Genomic DNA, 22,421 nt, shown 5'->3' with positions numbered 1-22,421 from the left:
GTGAAGCAAATTTTGGAGCTTGGACATTAATATTTAGTTGAAGAGACTTTCCACATCATTGCCACATCATTTCCATGTCATTTCCACGTCAGCAAAGTCAATGGGTCAATATTTGAGGCCCAGAGTGGCATTTTTGTAAATTTGAGTGGTAGAGTGGCAGTTTTGTAATTATGAGTGGCAAGGGTGATATGACCACGAAAATTAGGTCTGCATGGGGAGGAGCCGCCACTTCATCATCTTCTCCATTCTCTCCATCTCCATTTTTTCGTGCTCCAAGCTTCTATGGATGCCTCCCCTTGCGGTTTTTCACATTTTTGGGTTACTTTTACCTTTTTATGCACATTTGACAGCACCCATTGAGGGTTTTGCGTTTTGATTTCGTTTTCTACATTGGACAGCTCGTTTTGTGATTTCATTGAGTTGGAACAATACCCATTCATGGGGTTTTCACATTTATATATGATAGCACCGTTTTGCATTCCATTTAAGTTTTGAAATCTCTATTTTTTCTCTTAAATTGCGTTTTCAGATTTGATAAGTTAGGGTTCTTGGTTCTGTTTTGTGATTGCAGTTTTGAAATGTTTAATTGTTCATTCTCTATGTCTAGCTAAGTTTTTCGTATTGGTTCCTTGAAGAAACTGATTTGAAACCATGAGGTTGATGATTTGCAGTGCACTCCAATTCCTATTTTCTCTTCATCGTATTCAATTTCGTAGCTTTGAATGAAATGGAATTTGTGATGCTTAATCGTGGGTTCATGTTTTGCACAATTTCAGAATCCTTGTCATGCTTAGTGAGTTCGGGTTTGGCCACAGTTGCTTAATCTGTGTGTGTGTGAAATTGAAAGAAGGATGTGTGTTATGCTTAATGGCATAATGAAGCTGTGTTAATTTTCGCATAGTTGATTAATTCAGATTTCATGAGAGTAAATTGGATAAGAGAATTGATTTAGTAACCTGTGATTGGTGGATTTTTCAGTGGAATCAAGGGACCAGTACGTTTTGAATTATGTGTTTAATTCAATTTTGGTGTTTTGATTAGAATTTAGCAAAGTTGTGTGAAACTGCCAAACCCCCCCCCCCCTCTGTGTTAGTGTTGTGTTCATCTGGAAATTTCGCTTTGAATGAAAATATTGGTCGTTGGGAGATGACTTGGTTCACTTTCATGTACTGCATTTAATATGTTTTAATTTGGTGGGGTACGACCTCTATCACAAGTCTATAAATTTGTTCTTTCAAAGATAATTTCATTTATTCTTAGACTACCTTCGGCTCTCCAAATGCTTCCCCTAATGCCTCATTAAACTTTATATATATCATAAATACTTCATCAAACTCATTGTTAAGTAGTCAACTAGCTTGCCCAACAAAACTCAACTAGAGTCTTAAACTCAATGGTTATAGATGCAAACAATTTACTATATAACATGTTATGATTATGGTTTCACTTGAGTACCTTCCATCTAAACTAGAGTGCAAGAACATGTTCCTTGTCCTTTGAATTTCTAAACACTTTTCCTAATGACTTCTCAAACTTTGTATTGACCATAAAGACTAAATGGAACACAATGTCATTATTAATAATCACTTGTTTTTTAGATAATGACTATACTTTGAAGCCTTTCACTCAATTTTCCTATCCAATAAGCACTCTTTTCTTGGACGTAGTTCGAGCTTACCTTCATTTACGTGGTAGTATGCAAAACATTAGAACACCTTTAATATTGAGTAGTTAATAAGTTTGCACAACCACATCTTATTTGAAGTCCTTAGCTCAATGGTTGTAGTTGGAGAACAATTTACTAGGTAATATGTTGTGCTCACTGCTTTAATAAATGACAAGATCCTTCTTTTTTAACTTTTTACACACGCCTCGTATTGCCTCCTTAGTCTTTATATGAATGATAGAGACTTCATCAAAATCAGCATTTCTACTAACAATCACTTGCTTCTTTGACAATGATTGTGCTTTAAAGCCTTTCATTTTACCCATGTAGCCAACAAACACTCCTTTTGTGAACTTGCATTTTAAGCTTACCTCATCTACATAAGCAAGATACACATACACCTTCATTATTTAATAGGCAATAGTCTTGATAGACCACAAATATTGTCTTCAACTCAATGGTTATGGATGGAGAATGATTCACTAGAAAAAATTTTGCGCTCACCGCTTCACTTGAGTGTTGTCTATCCAAACTAGACTGAGACAACATATCCTTTGAATCTCTAGGCTTTTCTCCTGGTACCTCCTCAAACTTTTTATAAATCACAAAGACTTCATTAAACTCAATGCTTATACTAACAATTGCTCATTTATCAAATAATGACCATACTTTAAAGTCTTTGATCCCTCTCATAGCTAACAACACTACCTTATTGTACTTGTGATCCAGTTTCCCTTCATCTACATGGTAGTAAGCAAGAACCTCAAACAACTTGATTACCCAAAAAGGTAGCAGACTCTCCCAACCATATCTTAACTTGAGTCTTTAACTTAATAACTATAGATCGAGAATAATTTACTAGATAATTAAGTTTGCTCATCACTTCAGCTAAGCACTATATATTCAAAGTGGAATGTAACAACATGCTTCTTATTCTTCGACTCTCTAAATACTTCCTTGGTGCCTCTTCATATTTTATATGAACATAAAGTTTTAATCAAACTTAACATTTTTATTAACAATTTTTTTTCAAACAATGACCATATTGTAAATACTTATATTTTATTTTTATAACAAATAAATAGGCATTTTATGGAATTACGTTGAAACTTGTCTTCATTTGCATGATAATAAAATATAAAAAAACATCTTCAATATTAATTAATCAAGTAAATTTGTTTGGCTATATATATATATATATAATCTCATAAATATATTTATTTTTACAAGTAATTATTAGTGTCAAATAAAAAATAATAATCGTACTAAATGTATAATTAATTAATTTTTATTGTATTATGGACTTTTCTATTTTTGCATATAAATAAATGAAAATATAAGAATCATAATTTTTTATTTTTTGTGTTGCTTAATTTGTCATTTTCATTATTATGTACTTGAGAAAAATCTTTATATTCCTTTGATTTTCTTATTTTCTACACCTCTTTTGAACCTTCAAAATACATGATAATTACGAGTGACAAAACGGGTCAACTCAATGTGTTTTGACTCGTCTCTCCATTATCCCGCTAAAAATGAGTCAGGCTGAACTGACCCACCACTAGAGATACATATACATACTTATTGTTTTTTACTTCTTTTAATTATTTTGTTTGTCATGAAACTCATTCGCATCTCCATTATATTTTTCATCTTATCATAACCTTTATGTAATTATGTTGAAAAGATGTATGTCAATTAAAATTTTTTTATGTCTCACATTTGAATATTTCTATTATTTTTTAATATTCTTATTTATTGTATATTTTCCTTTCACATGAGAATGTTTAATACTCTCGATTTAATTATTTAATAACACAAATCTTTCGTTTACCAGGTAATATAAAAAAATATTTTATTTATTATTATTATTATTAGTTTTTGTTTCATTTGAAGAACTCTTTTGTTTCACTAAAACAATTTTTGTTATTTCTTAACCATTGAGTATATATGTTGATATTTGAAAAGTTTTCTTAGATTTCTAAGGTATTTTTCATCTTATCATACCCTTAATTATACATTTATTTTCCTTTATGAGATTTCTTTCGATAGTCTCTCAAATTGTTTCTAAACATTTGTTAATTTGTTAATATTTTTATTTATTGTTTATTTTCATTATGTAGAAAACTATTTCAATATATTTTATCTAATTATTTTTTATTTTGTAACTCATTATCAATCATATTGTAATTTTTTCATTATAATTGTATAAATAATTTTTATTTACTGCAATATAAAAATTTAATGTAATTGTCATGAATATTTTTTTATCACCATCCAACATAATTGAAGTTTAAAAGATACGAGATCTATGTAAAAATTCTATTATTATGATTATTATTTATTCTTTGTATCATTTTGATCAAGTGATTATTAGTGTATAAAAAAAAATTCATTAGAATTTATAAGATTGAAGTAAACAAACATTTAAAATATATTTTAATTTGAATATTTGTTTTCTTTTTATATTTTTAATTTTTTTTTTTTAAATTTTATCAACTAAGTTTCATTAATGTTTGCAAATTTAATAAATGTTTTGGTTCTCATGAAATTTTATTTGATATTATAATCTAAAAATGTAAACAATTATAATTTATTTTAAACTTTTATTATGATCATTATTTGTTTTTTGTATCATTTTAATTAAATGATATATTATAACTTTTATTAGTGTATAAAAAAGATTCATTAGAATGTAAAAGATTGAAGTAAATAAACATTTAAAATATATTTTAATTTGAATATTTGTTTTTCTTTTATATTTTTTTTAAAAATATCTTTAAATTTTAACAATTATGTTTCATTAATATTTGCAAATTTAATAAATATTTTAATTTTCATAAAATTTTATTTTATATTATAATCTAAAATATAAATAATTATAATTTATTTGAAAGTATTTAATATCGAAAAAATAAACAATTGTCCTTTTATAAAATTTAATTTAGATACTAAAATAAAGATGAATTTTCTTTATGAAAATAAATATGGAATAACGAAATCCATTACCACTTCATTATTCCCCTTCATTACGTTACCATCACTACCCACCACAATAAAATGGACTCAAAATTTTAACCCGCCCGTCAAAAAACAGAGTGCCATTATGGTGAATTGACATGCTAGATTTGTTTTTTTTAGTGTTTAGTTTTTTCAAAATTCTTTTAATCATATATATATATATATATATATATATTAAAAGTATCTATTAATATTTTTTCGGTTTTAGTTTATTAATTAATATCAAATGAATTAAAAAATATTTATTAAATTATTAAATTATAATTAATAATTATAATTTAATTTATAAATATTAATAATTTAAATTATAATATTATATATTTAAGTCATTTCAATAAGTTATTTTTTAAATTATTTTTTATTTTAATTTTTGTTAAAAGAATATAACGATCCAACCCGTTAGGTCCATCTATAACTCATCAATTTATATTCGCTATCTAAAGAATTAAAATATTATATCTCTAAATTTATATTTTGGAAAATGAAGTTGTAATTTTTATTCTATTGACAAACACGCCTGTAATATAAACAAATATTATAAATATAATTTGCTATCTAAAGAATTAAAATATTATATCTCCAAATTTATATTTTGGAAAATGAAAATGAAGTTCTAATTTTTATTCTACTAACAAACACACCTGTAATATAAACAAATATTATAAAATATAAAGAGAACACCCTCCTCTTTCATTCTTCACTTCCCAACTCAACTCTCTCCATTCTCGTCTTTTGATTCGTATTTGATAGCAGTTGCTCTCGTTCGGTTTCGTTTTCTCTATCGTTTTTGTTTATTCGTTGCGTTCTTAGCTCTTCAATCATGGCCAAAGGCGTAATCTCAGACGAAGAAGGTGAACCCTAGAAACTCCCTAATTCCTCTTTGCATTTTCATTTTCCCTTTGAAGTTTCTCACATTTTCGGTTCCCTTGGTTGTTCAATACGCGCAGACGACGTCGAGCTCGACGAAGAAGAGAGGGAACCCATTGACGGGGAAGAATTGGAAGAGGGGCGAGATGTGGATAACGAAGATGAAGACGAAGAAGAGGGTATATACTTTGATTGGGTCGATATTTCTGAACTATGCCTTGTGTGAATGTTATTATTTTTTGATTTGCTTTTTTTTTTCAGTTTTTTATTTGTATGCAAATTTCTTCAGTGGTGGTGGCGCTTTTGGGTTTGTTAGAACGTTTTCAAATTAGGGTTTGCTTTTTGTTGTGCTGTTCGATGGGTGTAAGAACTGTTACATGTGGTAAATGCAGAAAGCATCTTTTTGTTAGGTATGATATTGTATGCTTGGAGAAAGCTGTTTAAGTTTCAGCCTTGATGATCTTTTCATAATAGAAGCCAAAATAAACAAAACGAGTATTGGATTTCTGTGAGGATTAGACTGGTCATCTGGCTGGAACATGAAACTTGAGATGTATAAGTTCTCGTGCATGTTAAAAATTCGGTTTGGGAATTCGTGGGAAACGAGGGAAATAGTTTTGTTAGTGTTTTTTTTTTCGTATTCCGATGTTTGAGAGCATGTAATTCTGGTTAGCCTTGTCAATCATAAATCTTTATCTTTATCTTTTACTTGTATTGTATCCTTTAGGCGTGGCCTTCCCTCACATTTTTCGAAGTTTTGTCTTGGCTTGGGAGAATGTTTGTATGAGCTAAGGTGTGGCAGACAGACTTCTGAGTGCTGTTCAGTGGTTCCCATTAGGAAGAGTGATACTTATTTAAGAATTTTGTTTGCTTGATTGTTCAAATGGTATCAAATTTTATGGTTTAGTCCCTTTTGTGGTGTCATTTAATGGTCAGTTGAGAGTTTAGCTTTGTTCTTGTTTTGTTTTTGATGTTCTTCATTTTGTTTTTGCTTGATATATGAATGTGATCTATCCGATGCTGTCTTATTTTATGGAGCTAATCATGTGTATATGATTATTCTTTGACGGGCGTTATGGGATGCCATCTTGTTTTTTTAATACACTTTCTTTACCTCCTCACTTCAGAAGGGCAGGATGAGTATGAAAATGATGGATTTATTGTGGATGACATTGAGGACGAAGAGGAGCAAGATGAAGAAGAGAGAGCAGACAGTGATGATGAGCGACAGAAGAAGAAAAAAAGGAAGAAAAAGTCAGTTTTCCGTCCTAATATTTTTTTTAACCTTTGCTTGTGGTCGAAGAAATGTATTTGTGTATTTGTATCTTTAGAGAAGCAACAGAATGTCTGATAATAGATGAATATTTTTTATTAAATTGGTTATATTTGATAATCCCTCTAGCATGAGCAGCTGATTGATTTTCCTCTTACAAAACTTTTTCTGAATTTTTTAAAATACATAAATCTTGCATTTTTTAGAAGTTCCATGCACATGGGCTGGTTTCTGCTTTTTTCCCCTGTTACCGCTTATTTCATTGTGAACCCCTTTGGTGGGAGATAGGCATAGGATTAAAAAAATTGATTGTCTGTATTTATTGTTTAAAATTAAAACATCAATGATGCTAGTACTCTTATTTATAGATATGTAACGAATTAATGTCACCATTTTAGGGAAGAGTATGTGCTTGATGAAGATGATTATGAGTTGCTGGAGGACAACAATATAAATATTCATCGTCGGAAGGTTTGGAATCTTTTGTACATATGTATTTCAATTTTTTCATTAGTGTTTGAATTTAGTGGATTATTACTCTATTTTATGTACAAATTGAATTCACAATTTTTTTTTTAATTTGTAAGGAGAGCAAAAAGTTTAAGCGACTGAAAAAAGGCCGGAGGGACACCGAGGAGGAGCCTTCTGGGCTGTCTGATGAGGAGGAGTTTGTTGGAAGTGGTAAAGTTGGGCGAACTGCTGAGGAGAAGCTTAAACGCAGTTTATTTGGTGATGATGAAGGTATGCTCTGGTTATGGCGGTTTATGCTTTGGTTTTTTCACTGATAGTACTTTATTGTTGTTGGAATATTACTTTTCACACAGATCATGAAGATTTTTAACTTTGAAGAACAATTTTGATAGAAAGGGTTTACTTTGAATGTGTAAAATGTTTTTTGAAACTAAAATTACCCAAATAGTATTGAAGTTATTTTAAAATTTCCTCAGATGTTAGTGACGACAAAATAGTAAATTGTACATTCTATGATGATGTTTTCTGGTTTCTCAACGTATGTTTTTGGCATTGTAGTTGGTATAATACATTCTAACTCCTCTTATGGAATTACATTTTGCATGCCAAAGGTAATTCATGCTCATTAATACATGCTCCAATAACCAAGCACTTTCTTACTATGCCTTCCGTGAATTTACAGGACCTCCACTTGAAGACATTGCTGAAGAGGAGGAACAAGGAGAGGAAGAAGAGGATGCTGACATTGGAGAAGACGATGAAATGGCTGATTTCATTGTGGATGAAGAAGAAGTTGATGAGAACGGAGCTCCTATGAGGTATTTTAATTTTTATAGTTTTTTAAAATTAAGAATTAATTATCTGATCTAAGCATCTGATACTGCTCTCTGTGCAGGCAGAGGAAGCTGAAGAAGAAGAAAACTAGGCAGGCTCCAGGAGTTTCTTCCTCAGCTCTACAAGAAGCTCAAGAATTATTTGGTGATCCAGATGAGTTGATTCTGAATCGCCAGAAAAATCTTGAAATGAGTGAATACAGAGAGACTAGACTTGAAGATGAATTTGAGCCCATTGTTCTGTCTGAGAAATATATGACAGAGCAGGATGACCAAATTAGGGAGCTTGATATTCCAGAGAGAATGCAGGTCATCTTGGATCTCTGTGAACATAGATCGAAAATTTCCTGATTAATGAAAAGTACTTATTGTATGATGTACCATTTTTTTATTTTATTTTTTATTTTTTAGATATCAGATGAAAGTACTGGTGCCCCACCATCGGATAGAAGTAGTATAGAAGAAGAGAGTCAATGGATAGTTAATCAACTTAGTAATGGAGCTGTCCCTTGGATTTACAAGAAGGTCCCCAACTCCCAAAATAATGAAAAGGATGACCTACCAATAAACAAGGATGATATTATCAGATTTTTGGAATTGCATCACGTGCAAAAGTTAGACGTCAGTAATATATCATCCTTCAGTTTTTTGCATCTATTGTTAGTTTTATGATATCTTCATTTTCTAAAGGTGAAAATTTCTGTCTTTAGATCCCTTTTATTGCTATGTATCGGAAGGAGGAATGCTTAAGCCTATTAAAAGACCTGGAGCAACCTGAAGCTGTTGACGAGAATGACAAGACACCTACTCTGAAATGGCACAAGGTATGTGAACTTTGATTTTGGTAATCTTTTGTTGCTATTATGCGTCATTGATAATTTTGTTAAAATTTTTCTAATGGATTTATTGTGCACTATGTAGGTTCTTTGGGCTCTTCAGGACTTGGACAAGAAGTGGTTGCTTCTTCAGAAGAGGAAGAGTGCCCTCAAGTCATATTATAATAAACGGTTTGAAGAAGAGTCGCGTCGTGTGTATGATGAAACGAGACTAAACTTAAATAGTCAATTGTTTGAATCAGTCATGAGATCACTGAAGGAAGCAGAGTCCGAGAGGGAGGTTGATGATGTTGACTCCAAGTTCAACTTGCATTTCCCACCAGGCGAAGCTGGTGTTGATGAAGGGCAATACAAGAGGCCGAAAAGGAAGTCAATGTATAGCACTTTCAGTAAGGCAGGTCTATGGGAGGTTGCAAGCAGGTTCGGGTGTAGTCCTGAGCAACTTGGATTATGTCTAACTGATGTTAACCTGGTAAGTATGCTTTGATTTGGAACTGCTGTTTGTTTTGACCCTATACTAAAGATTTTGTTCTCCATGCCCTGTAGCAAGAGTTGGAAGATCCAAAGGAAACACCTGAGGAGATGGCTTCTAACTTCACGTGTGCTATGTATGATACTCCTGAAGAAGTACTTAAATGTGCCAGGCACATGGTATGTATCTGTGACTTTGTTCTTAATCATTATAAGGGAGCTCTTGTTTGATCTTTTTGGTTATTTTGTTCCAGGCAGCTGTTGAGATAAGTTGTGAGCCTAGCATTAGGAAACATGTTCGTGCCCACTTTCTTGACCATGCAGTTGTGTCAACTTGTCCTACTGCTGATGGAAATACAACAATAGATTCTTTCCATCAATTTGCTGGGGTGAAGTGGCTGCGGGAGAAGCCATTGTCTAAGTTTGAAGATGTGCAATGGCTCCTTATTCAGAAGGCAGAAGAGGAGAAACTCATTCAAGTTACTATTAAGTTGCCTGAGGAGTATCTTAATAAGTTGATTGACCAATTCAATGAGTATTATATTAGCGACAGTGTTAGCAGATCTGCTCAACTGTGGAACGAACAGAGGAAGTTGATACTGCAAGATGCCATTTTTCGATTTCTTTTACCATCAATGGAAAAAGAGGCAAGAGGTGTATTGGCAAGTAAAGCAAAGAATTGGCTACTTATGGAGTATGGGAAGGCATTAAGGAATAAGGTTTCTGTTGGACCTTATCAACAGAAGGAAAATGATCTTGGCTCAGATGAGGAGGCTGCTCCAAGGGTTATGGCATGCTGTTGGGGCCCTGGAAAGCCACTAACAACTTTTGTGATGTTAGATTCATCGGGAGAAGTGTTAGATGTGCTTTACACTGGGTCCCTTACTTTTAGATCACAGAATGTTAGTGACCAACAACGGAAGAAGAATGACCAGGAGCGAGTGTTGAAGTTTATGACAGATCACCAACCACATGTTGTTGTTTTAGGAGCAGTTAACTTGTCTTGCACGCGTTTGAAGGAAGATATATATGAGGTTAGCATCTTGGTCTCTGTGTTTATTCGTGTGTTGATGAAATTGTTTGTAGGATTAATACCTTTCCCTGCATTGTTTGGATTCTTGTACCATTTCATTTTAATCGCCTAACCCTTCATTGAAATGGGAATGATCACTTCTCAATCCTATTTTAATTACCATACTACCCCCTCTTACTAATTATGCACTGTGATTTCAGTTGTTTATAATATGCCTATTTTTTTTCTTAAATACACTGTTAGAATATCCTCCTCCTCATCCTGTAGCCTTATAAAACATCTACTTTGTGGAATGAACATTTATTTTGTAAGAGTTAATCATAAAACATTTTGTTCAATTAAATTGGACATCACCTCCTTATATAATAGTTTCATCTATACGATAGTGTCATTAGTTCATATTTTTCTAAGTTAATTGATATGATTGGTCATAGGTTGTTTGATTCATGTATTCTTCTCCCTTAGTGGAAAAAAGCTCTTGTCATATGGTGGGTGTTACCATTGGTTTGCTCTACTTTATCAGGTTATTTTTAAGATGGTTGAGGAAAACCCTAGAGATGTCGGGCATGAAATGGATGGGCTCAGCATTGTCTATGGAGATGAATCTCTTCCCCGTCTTTATGAAAATTCTCGAATTTCCTCTGAACAACTTCCTTCACAGCAAGGTAAATATTGTTTTAATTGTTTGCTTTGTTTTTTATTTTAGGAATCCCATGTCATACTATTTTTCTTGCATTGATAGGCATAAGAGTATGTTTTTCTTACTTTAATAGGTATAGTGAGGCGGGCTGTTGCACTTGGTCGTTATCTCCAGAACCCATTGGCTATGGTTGCAACATTATGCGGACCTAGAAAGGAAATCTTGTCATGGAAATTGTGCCCTTTAGAGAGTTTTCTCAACCAAGATGATAAATTTGCTATGGTTGAGCAGGTTATGGTAGATGTGACCAATCAGGTTGGCTTAGACATTAATTTAGCAATAAGTCATGAGTGGCTATTTGCACCCTTACAATTTATTTCCGGGCTTGGTCCAAGGAAGGCTGCATCCTTACAGAGATCTTTGGTAAGGGCTGGTGCCATTTTTACACGGAAGGACTTTGTCACAGAACACAAACTTGGAAAAAAGGTGTTTGTCAATGCAGTTGGTTTCTTGCGTGTCCGGCGGAGTGGGTTGGCAGCTAGCAGTAGCCAATTTATTGATTTGTTGGATGATACAAGAATTCATCCTGAATCATATATTCTTGCCCAAGAGCTGGCCAAAGATGTATATGAAGAAGATGGAACTGGTGATGCAAATGATGATGATGATGCATTGGAGATGGCCATAGAGCACGTGAGAGACCGGCCTAGTTATTTAAAAAACCTTGATGTTGAGGAATATGCTTCTGGGAAAAATCGTCAAAACAAAATACAGACTTTCTATGACATAAAGAGAGAATTAATTCAAGGTTTTCAGGATTGGCGCAATCAATATGAAGAACCAAGTCAGGATGAAGAATTTTATATGATTTCAGGTGAGACTGAAGAGACCCTGGCGGAAGGCAAAATTGTCCAAGTCACTGTTCGAAGAGTGCAGGCTCAGAAAGCAATATGTGGGCTTGAATCTGGAATGACTGGAATTCTCATGAAGGAAGACTACACAGATGACTGGAGAGATGTAATTGAATTATCTGATAGGCTACATGAAGGTGACATGCTCACTTGTAAAATCAAGTCAATTCAAAAGAATCGGTATCAAGTCTTCCTTGTTTGTAAGGACAGTGAAATGAGAAGTAATCGGTTACAGAATAACCGGGATATTGACCCCTATTACCATGAAGATCGGAGCTGCTTTCAGAGTGATCAAGACAAAGCTCGGAAAGAAAAGGAACTTGCTAAGAAGCATTTCAAGCCAAGGATGATTGTTCATCCACGCTTTCAGAACATAACTGCAGATGAAGCAATGGAGGTTTGTTGCTGAGTTTATTTGTTAAATTTTGTATTTTATTGACCTTATTAGAATCATATTAGGATCTTTCATAGTCGTGAAATTGTTTCGTTGTGTATGCACATCCTGACTCGTCTTGGTAGGTGGAAATTTTTAGTCCTTGATGACAATTGTTTTTTTCCTTAATGGCTCCTAGTAAACTTGGTTGGAATGATAACTGTGGACTAATTTATGTATTTGAGGTAGATACTTCTGGACCCTTCACATTCTATGCCTAATTGCAATATCAACTGGGTGTCTTTGATAACTTCACAGTAATATTTCCATATTTTATGTAATTGAGGTAGATACTTCTGGACCCTTGTTTTGAAGAATGAATGAATTTTGCTTGTTTGACTTTTTAGATTGAGATAAATCCATTAGTTTCTAGTTAAAATTTGTGTAGGTTCATAGTGTGGCGAACTTGGAATTTGGTAGGTTTTTATCTGTAATGAAACGCATTTTATTGCAAGTAGTCGTTAAAAGAAAAAAAAAATCTTATATTTTTATAAGAATTTTAATGTTTAATATGTTGCTAGCTTAGCTATGCCTTTTTCCTTATGCAGTTCTTGTCTGACAAAGATCCCGGAGAAAGTATTATCCGTCCTAGTTCACGAGGACCTTCATATCTTACTTTAACTCTTAAAATTAATGATGGAGTATATGCCCATAAGGATATAGTCGAAGGTGGGAAGGAACACAAGGACATTACAAGCTTACTGCGAATTGGGAAGACACTAAAAATTGGAGACGACACTTTTGAGGACTTAGATGAGGTAAAGTTTCCAACATTTTCTGGATGCTTTGCTTATGATTATATGTCTAACTTTTTCCTGCTGGTTGTTGCTTAGGTTATGGACCGATATGTAGATCCATTGGTGGCTTACTTAAAGACAATGCTAAACTATCGCAAATTTCGAAAGGGTACAAAATCAGAAGTTGATGAACTTTTGAGGATGGAGAAAGCTGAGTATCCTACGCGCATTGTCTATAGTTTTGGCATCTCCCACGAGCATCCTGGCACATTTATATTAACTTACATAAGAAGTACAAATCCACACCATGAGTACATTGGGCTTTACCCAAAAGGATTCAGGTTCAGAAAAAAGATGTTTGAGGACATTGATAGGCTCGTGGCATACTTTCAGAGGCATATTGATGACCCCCAGCACGATTCCACCCCCTCCATTAGGTCAGTTGCTGCTATGGTACCAATGCGTAGCCCTGCAGCTGGTGGCTCGTCTGGGCCATCTGTGGGTAGTGGCTGGGGTGGTGGTTCAAATAGTGAGGGTGGTAGGAGAGGTCACTCTTATGATAGGGATCGATCTTCTACTCCTGGTTCTAGGACAGGTATATTGACTTAACTTTTAAATTTAGCTATAACATTTTATTTTTTCATATATTCTAGTTGGATTTTAACCTAATTAGATTATTTATGTCTAGTTATCTAATCTGTATGATCTTGCCGTGCTTTGCTGGGTTAATTGCATATAGTTTCACGTGTTATCCAACTAGTTTTCACTTGTCATTTTTCCAGTAAGACCTGATAATTTTTTTAATATAGATTTATGTCCTTATTTATTTTTTGTTCTATAGGACGTGGTGACTATAGAAACAATGGGAATCAGGAGGAACATCCTAGTGGGGTGCCTCGTCCATATGGTGGACGAGGACGTGGTCGTGGTCGAGGTTCTTATAACAGAGGACACAATTCCAACAATGAAAGGCAGGACTCTAGTTATGGGGGCAGCAGGTGGGGTTCTAATAACACAAAGGATTCAGATGATGGTTTAAGCAGTTTTCCAGGGGCCAAAGTTCAAAATTCTCCTGGAAGGGAAGCTTTTCCGGGTGGTTGGGGTGGTGGAAGTGGTAGTTGGGGAGGTGGAAGCGGTGGCTCTAATAACAATGACAATGGTGGCTGGGGACAACAGATTGGTGGTGGTGGTGGTGGTCCAAGTGATGGTGATCAAGGAAGCTCTGGCTGGGGAGCTGCTCCCAAGAAAGCAGCAGCTGGGAACGGTTGGGGGTCTGGAAATTCTGGTGGTTGGTGAACTCACCTCCGAAAGCTTAGCTTAGCTTTACTTGCAGCTGTAGGTTGATCCTGAAGTCATTTTGTAATCAATCCTCTTTTTCCCCCTGAAATGGATGAATGATGACATTTTGGGTAGGTTTCTTTTTGCAATGTAATTTATTCGGATTGTTTCCCTCTACTTGGATCCCTGCTTGTGTGGGTAGTGTAGTTGGGATTTGTCATATGCAAAGCAGCGACTTGTTCATAATATGATTATATCAGTTGCAACACCAGCAGAAGTTAATGCTTTGGATTTCAGGGGAGCAATATCCATTCCTGATGAGTTATGGAGGATGCAGTTGAATGCTGTGCTGCACCTCTTGTTCGAAAATACCAAATAGTGAAATGAAGTCTTCAAAGACCCTGTTATTTGTGTCTAAATATTCTCGCAGAAGCACCGCCTAAGCTCTGAGGGAATAAATGATATGCTAACAAAAACAATTATTTGTGAGAAACTAAAAACAGAACTGAATATACATGACAATATTCTAGGTAATGTAACAATTACTTGTAAAAATAAAAACAGAACTGAATATACATGACAAATATTCTAGGTAATAAATATTCTAGGTAATGCAACAATCACTCGTAGAAATAAAAACATCTTCCTTAAATGCTTAACAGAAATATTAGATGCCAAGTGTAGCCTCTTTCTTTTATATCTCAGAAAATAATATCAAATATAAGTTTGGGTTTAGAATAAGATAATATTGAAGAGAAGTTATGGTAAAAAGTGTCAATGGTGAGGGCTTCTTATAGTACTTCAAGTGATATTTTTTTAAGTAATATCATAATAGCAATAATATTACTTATGATCTCTTATCTGTGCTTTATATCTCTAGGTGAACCAGAGAGTCTTTCATTTCGCAGATATTACAATTTTTTTCAAAGAATTAATATTTTCCAACTTAGTTTTTTCTTCATATACAGACTTTTAAACTCTTCCTATTATTGACTAAAAGTTGAAGAACTTTTTGGATTATATTAAATTAATTGAGTGTTAATAACATACCTTTTTATTATTGATCAATTACTTTTTAAAATTTGAATATTATATATCTAAAATTATATTTTTAATAGTTTTAATTGATAACAAAAAATATTTAAAATAATTTGTATACTTTTGTAAATTTAAAATTACTGTGAACGGCACCTGTCCTGTCTGAACAAAGTTTTTAATTTGACGTGGCATGTTTTAAGATATGTAAGAGTCTCTCTTCCTACGAACCGCACCGAAAGAAAGGGATGAGACGGGTTAAATTGGGTCAACCCGACTTAAAACTATAAAAATCATGGTTCTAGGGTTTTAGGCTTTTGGTTATGTCTATGTGCTCATAGAAGAATAAGCCTGTGACACTAAAGCTTAGAACACCTAAAAACCTGAAATAATTGCTATGACAGCTCAGACCCAAGAAGATCTTCTTGCGGCTCAATTCGAACAGGAAAAGATCCATGTAATAATCTATACCTTCAGTATTACATCTTTTCTTTTGCTCTTAATTTAATTTGAAGTGATAGAGAATTAGGTTCAAAATATTTGGAACCAAGGACTGTGTTACTGTTAAGGATTTGTATCTGATGAGAACATTGAGCATTGAGGTTTTAGAGGCCATTGTAACTTCTAAATCCACGCTTCTTGTGTTTGATCCCAAAATTTTTTTCTTTTTTTTTTTTTTTTGGAATTCAGTGGCTTACTCGCATTTTAGTGTTGTTCATTAGATTTTTGATTAGTTTTACAGAAGTTCAGATTGGGAAAGTGAACATGCAATCATTCAATTTGGTTTAAGGTTGATGATTTCTATGCAATTAGTTGAAAGGTTTCTGGGGTTTTATATGTCACAGTTTTTGTCTGAAAATAAGTTTATGGTCTTTTATATCAGAGAGGAGAGCCGCTAGACCTGTTGAAATGAATGGACACTTTGGCTTGATTTGAAAATTTGACTTCCATTAACTTCTGCTGATTTATTGTTAAACCTTAGTGTTTCCTATGTTAAGGTTGTGCATATGTGTGCAGAGAGTTGCCTATGTGTGCAGAGAGTTGCCGAAGTCAAATCAAGTAGTTGGTTAATGATCATACTTTTAGCATATATTTTTTATTAGTGCTCTTATAATTTTGTTTTTGGTAATGGGTTCCTAATTTCTAGTACTCAATAGATTGTATTTATCAATTTAAAGGTTTTATTATGTGAATAGATATATGTAGCACTTCAATATATTACTCTATGCTCTCTCTTTATTTTCACCTTTTTTATAAAAGAAGAATACTGCAGTAGCAACATTTATTTTGTTTATAAGAGTGAGTCCTTCCATATATTTTGTTTTGTTTGTAACATCCTAATGACTATCTATCGAGTCTTCCTTAAACTGTAGTCATTAAAGAACTTTTTTACTCGACATATTCAATGGCCTACTATTTGCTTTGTTTTCTATGGCCTACTATTTGATTTGTTTTCTAATATCTCGAACTTCTGAATAACACATTTGTAGGATGATGAGCCTTTAGTTGAGGATGATGATGAGGATGAGGAAGATGACGAGGAAGACGAGGATGATGACAATGCTGAAGGTAAGTTGGAAAATAAGATTAAATGGAGTGGTGTGTTGGGTATAAAATAAGATTAAATGGAGTGGTTTGTTGGATTACATAACCCCTTTCATTCTTGAATTTAGCAAATATTCACTTGCTCATAGAATGTAAAAGGTCTATTAGATTAATATGGGTTGCCTTTTACTCTCAGAAGTGATCCATTTTATTTTTTTAAAGTAATAAATTGACTATTGAGAATTGTGGTCAATGTGTTTTTGGTTTCCTTATTTTTTTTTTCAGGGTCTTGTTTAATCAATCATAGTTTACAAAGTTGTTCAATATTGTTATGAGTGTTTAACAAGTCATGCCACTGTTAAGTCGTGTGTAATTTACAGTCCAGTTTAATCTCTTGTTGAATAAAAATGAAAAAAGCAAGTAGATTGTGATGAGTCTTTTGTTGTGTACAACTAAGTTAATGCTGCACGTGATTTTTTATTACATGAATTGAAGTTGCATTGATGGATGTAACTCAGTCTCGTAGCAATATGGATTTTATTACAGGTCTAGAGGGTGATGCATCTGGTAGATCCAAGCAGACCAGAAGTGAAAAGAAGAGTCGCAAGGCAATGCTGAAACTTGGAATGAAACCTGTCACAGGTGTCAGCCGTGTGACTGTCAAGAAGAGCAAGAATGTTAGCACTTTGACATATCTATGTACTGATACTAACTTTGAATTGGTCAAAACTGATTTGTTTTTCTGTTCTGTTTGTTTAGATCCTTTTTGTTATCTCAAAACCGGATGTTCTCAAAAGTCCAACTTCTGACACATACATTATATTCGGCGAAGCAAAGATTGAAGACTTGAGTTCACAGCTACAGACTCAGGCAGCAGAACAATTCAAGGCTCCTAATGTGAGCAATGTAGGATTGAAGCCAGAAACCTCTGCAACTGCTCAAGATGATGAAGATGTGGACGAGTCTGGTGTAGATCCCAAGGATATTGAGTTGGTGATGACTCAAGCTGGTGTGTCAAGACCTAAAGCTGTTAAGGCTCTCAAAGCTGCCAATGGCGATATTGTTGCTGCCATTATGGAGCTAACTAATTGATGGTCAGATTTGGGAGAATTTTAGAATTTGCAATGTGGAGGATTTTTCTTTTTTCAGTCATAGTTTTGCTCTGTTTGGGAATTGGTTGCTAATAACCTTTGCTTTATTCTATTTTCTCTTTGTAATTATAGGCGTAGGAGGAAAAGACTATAGACTCATTCTCTACTCTTGTATGTTTCTTGTCAAGAATGGTTAGTATGATATGCCTAATATTTTTATGTTTGTCTTGTGGGTTTTGTTTTTGTTGGTTTTGATGTGTGTGTTTTGAAATAGTGTAGAAATAGCATAATAAGAAGTTAGAGATTACTATTTAATTGGCATCTTGTAAATTGATATAGTGAATTGCGTTAATATAATTACAATTAGAGATCAATCCAGAAAGACCAATTTGATTATGAACTCAACAGTTTTTTACTGTACCTATTTTAAGTGGAGAAAATGGATAAATTTGAAATGTACAGACTTTGAATAATTTGATGTTAAATTGAAAAACTTGAAACGTTGTCAATGATCTGAAGTTAATCCAACTCACCCAATAGTTCTAAATTTGTTTGTAAGCGAGCTCACTGATTTCTATATTAAGAAAATACAACTTAAAAGTATTAAAACCTTTAATATCAAATAACAATTTAAGTAACGTTAAAAAAAGTTACTGTTTATATTTTTTCAAATTTAATGAATCAATTTACATATTTCACCGACCCATAAATAGGTCAAATACGATTGAAAAAATTATTATTCCATTGGAATATTATTTTAGGGTTAAATATGTTTTTTTGTATGTTTAAGTGAATTTTGAAATTAGTTTTTTTTCAAAACTTTATATCAATTTAGTCTTTTATCTTTAGAAATGCGTGAATTTAGTCTTTCTTACCAATTTTTGGTAAGTTTATTTGACATTTTAAACGTATTTTATGATAATATTTGAGTTAACATTGAAGCGAAAATGTGTCAAACGGTGTAAACAATTCAAATACTATCATAAAACGCGCTTAAAACGTCAGATAAACTTAACAAAATTTGATTAAAAAGAAAACTTGAGATACCAAAAACATATTTAAGCTATTATTTTATTATTTTCTTAACCTTGTATTGGCACGGAAATATAAAAGAAACAACTTTATGCGATAATAAATAAGAAATGATCTATTACATATGCATTCATCGTTAGTACTCGTAGTTGCCTCTTTATAAAAGGTTGATTATCATTTTATCGCAATCAATACCAATAATTAATTAATTAATTAATTATTTTTTATTAATTATATTGCCTTTTTGAATTTATAAAAAATTGATCATAATGAGTTGACAGAAAATTCATTTGTATACATTCTGTCGATTTTTGTTGTCTATCATAGTCCAACATATTTACTTATATAAAAAACATAAATAAGTCATATGTGGAGATGATATTATTATAGATCAAGTTCGTAGACAAATACATCACAATTTTATTAGTTATTAGACATGAAACTATGACCAAAACTAACAACACCAACATGATTTTTTAAAATTGTAATATTAATTTGTAATTGATAAGGTTGAAAACAAAGTCAAATAAATTGTACTATTGTAAGGTTCACTTTCTTTTTTGCCCTTAATGTTTTAGGGCCTAGCCTTCTGATAGGCCTAAGGCTAGTCCATAAGATGTCTTAAAACTTCACTTTTAGCCCTAAACCATCATTCTGCTGTTTTTCTAGAAAACTGTTACCCTCCTCTCTCTTAGAATTGCAACAAAGAGCTCTACTAGGGTTTGACCCCATTCTTCCTCTAAGCTTGGTTAACGTTTCTCTCCATGTAAGTTGAGCTCCAACTCTCGTCTCTCTATTTCCAGTCTTTTGTTCTGGTTCGAAAATGGGTTCTTTTCAGAACCTCACCTTCGTGCTGGTGTTCCTTTATTTTCAGTTTCTAGTGCTCTTGGAATTGTGGTGCCCTTCTGCTAGTGCCTAAACCTCCCTCACAATAACTTTTGTTAAGGTAAAGGAAGTTAGGGTTTTGCGTTTCTATGCTATTTTGTCTGCTATTGGAATGTTTTGTACTCTTGAATGCTTGTGTGGTGTTGTTGACGGTATGGAAAATGTATGCTGTGCTTCTGGTCGTGACGGCATGCGTGAGAGCAGGTGAGTTATGCTGAACTCGCCCAGACGAGTTGGGTGGTCGCTCAAAACGAAAGCTCTCGCTTAAGCGAAGAGCTCTCACCTGAGCGAGAACAACAACAACTCACCCCCTCTTTGTTTCGAGGGCTCGCCTAAGCGAAGGCCACTTGCTTGAGCGAGATGGACTAGCTTGAGCGAGACCTTAAGGTGCTCTCTATTTGCAGTCTCGCCTAGGCGAGAGCTGATAGCTTGAGCGAGGGGTTCTTCTCGCTTGAGCGAGGGGTTCTTCTCGCCTGAGCGAGAGCTCTTTAGCTTGAGCGAGATTCACAAAGTTGATTGTACATGTATGTGTTTTACATGATTGGGTGATTTGTGCTTTAAATAGTTCAAGTATGATGTCATGTATGCTCTATATGATATATTGGGATTTGAATTGATGAGATTGGTATGAATGAATTCATGAAACATGATGGGGTGGTTGGTTGGATATTGGTATGAGTTTGTTATGCATGATAAATCTATGGTTGGTTGGTGAGACATGATTATGGTATGAGTTGGACGTAATTCCATGAACCTCTTGGTGAGATCTCATGGCGGTACCTTATGTGATGGACGTAATTTCATGAACCTCTTAGTAAGGTTTCATGGTGGTGTCGTAGTGTATATAATTAGATATGGATTCAAGTAAGGATTGCATCCTAAAACTCTAAAGTGTCAGTTAGTCTCACGTAGAGCGGACTGACTCAAGTGGTGAGAGTAGTAGGAGACCCTAGTTTTTGGCAGGATAATGGCCTTAGATGTTTAAAGGTTAACCTTGTGCGTGGTAGCACTAGTGCAGATTTTGCTTTTTACCTCGCCTTATATGCCTCGGTTGGTCAGGAACCGAAGCATATAATGGCATGGTGGCATTTTTGGCAATTCCAGGCAACTTTTATGCCTCGGTTTAGTTAAAACCCGAAGCAAAAGAGGGTTATAGGCTTCGGTTCGCTTAAAACCGGTGCCAAAAGTTGTTATATGCTTCGGTTCCAAAGACTTGAAGCCAAAAATGGGGCTGCATTTTTCAAAAATGCCACTAGCCGGTGCCAAATAGTTTTACATGCTTCGGTTGTTAATGGAACTGAGGCCATAGGGTTTATTTAGGGCTCAATTTCGCGAACCCCCTTTCTCTTCTTCTTCCCTGCGCCTCTGCAACAACACTCTCTCTTCTCTCTCCGTTGCAACCACTGCCACAGTTCATTTAGAACCGAGGCATAAAAGCGCCTATATGGCCTCGGGTGATAACCGAGGCCAAAAGGCACCCCTTTTTGGCCTCGTCCCAATATGCCTCGGTTCCAAAACCGAGGCAAAATGAGAAAAATAATTGGGGCAAAAAGCCCTTACTGCACTAGTATAGGGTGAAACACATTGGCAATGGATCTGCATAGCAGTAGAGGCCACCACAAGTATAAGCATCTAGTGAATCCGACTGATTATATGTATCCGGATAAATTGAGTCTTAGAGTCTTGTTGCTTGCTATCACTTGCTTGGTTGATTTATGTGTTCTTGACTTTTAATTTATATGCTTAATTGTATGATAAAAAGCTTTTTACTCTAGCTTACCCTTCTTGCTTGTGTCTCTCTTCTTGTGTGATTTTCCTTTTTGCAATGATCACCAAATCCCTTGGTGTGAGCAGATATGGGAATTCCTAGAGATCGTAGTAATGACGAAAATGTTGCAGCTTAGTTGGGCATGGTTTAGGGTTGGGCTCACTGTTGAGCCCATGTTTGAAGAGTTTTCATTATTTTTGTAATCCCCTTCTTATGAGCAAGCCTTTGGACATTTGTTGAACATTTTAATTCTGTTCATGGCATCTTGGTGTGCCTAGTCTTTTCTTCAAGTCTATTCATGGCTAACTGTAATGGTTGATATGTGTATACTTCGTGGTATTGCTCTTTATATTATATTTTATGTGATGTTTCATTTATAGGATTTTTCCTTATTAAATGAGATGTTACAACTATCACCCGATATCAATTATTATATTTCAAATCTTTTTCATCCACCAAGAAATTTTAATATTTCTTATAGAATTCAAATTATTCTTCCTAAATTAAGTTTGTTATGTATACATACTTATCTCCAATAAATAATAATTCACATATTCAAATTATATTTCTATATCAGAGTATTGTTTGAGATGAT

General features: G+C 33.9%; 2 protein-coding genes across 2 annotated transcripts; both read left to right on the top strand.

The window, feature by feature from the left end:
• The first annotated feature begins 5,353 nt into the window (after window positions 1–5,353).
• Window positions 5,354–14,889, top strand: GTB1 (global transcription factor group B1). The gene is made up of 17 exons (XM_028069878.2): window positions 5,354–5,538; window positions 5,635–5,733; window positions 6,682–6,808; window positions 7,226–7,298; window positions 7,415–7,568; window positions 7,981–8,116; window positions 8,194–8,440; window positions 8,543–8,752; window positions 8,842–8,955; window positions 9,053–9,439; window positions 9,514–9,618; window positions 9,693–10,472; window positions 10,995–11,136; window positions 11,245–12,419; window positions 13,004–13,213; window positions 13,289–13,787; window positions 14,034–14,889. Exons 1-17 carry the CDS (start codon window positions 5,508–5,510, stop codon window positions 14,486–14,488), a joined length of 4,944 nt encoding a protein of 1,647 aa, XP_027925679.1. The 5' UTR covers window positions 5,354–5,507; the 3' UTR covers window positions 14,489–14,889.
• Window positions 14,890–15,728: 839 nt separating this feature from the next.
• Window positions 15,729–18,364, top strand: LOC114183051 (nascent polypeptide-associated complex subunit alpha-like protein 1). Its single transcript, XM_028069892.2, has 4 exons — window positions 15,729–15,962; window positions 16,996–17,074; window positions 17,597–17,727; window positions 17,810–18,364. Exons 1-4 carry the CDS (start codon window positions 15,903–15,905, stop codon window positions 18,140–18,142), a joined length of 603 nt encoding a protein of 200 aa, XP_027925693.1. The 5' UTR covers window positions 15,729–15,902; the 3' UTR covers window positions 18,143–18,364.
• The last annotated feature ends 4,057 nt before the right edge of the window (window positions 18,365–22,421 follow it).

The sequence above is a fragment of the Vigna unguiculata genome, chromosome 1 (assembly GCF_037176805.1).
Source record: "Vigna unguiculata cultivar grain cowpea cultivar isolate G323 ecotype 2 chromosome 1, ASM3717680v1, whole genome shotgun sequence".
NCBI lineage: Eukaryota > Viridiplantae > Streptophyta > Magnoliopsida > Fabales > Fabaceae > Vigna > Vigna unguiculata.
This window is presented reverse-complemented; position numbering and strand designations above follow the sequence as displayed.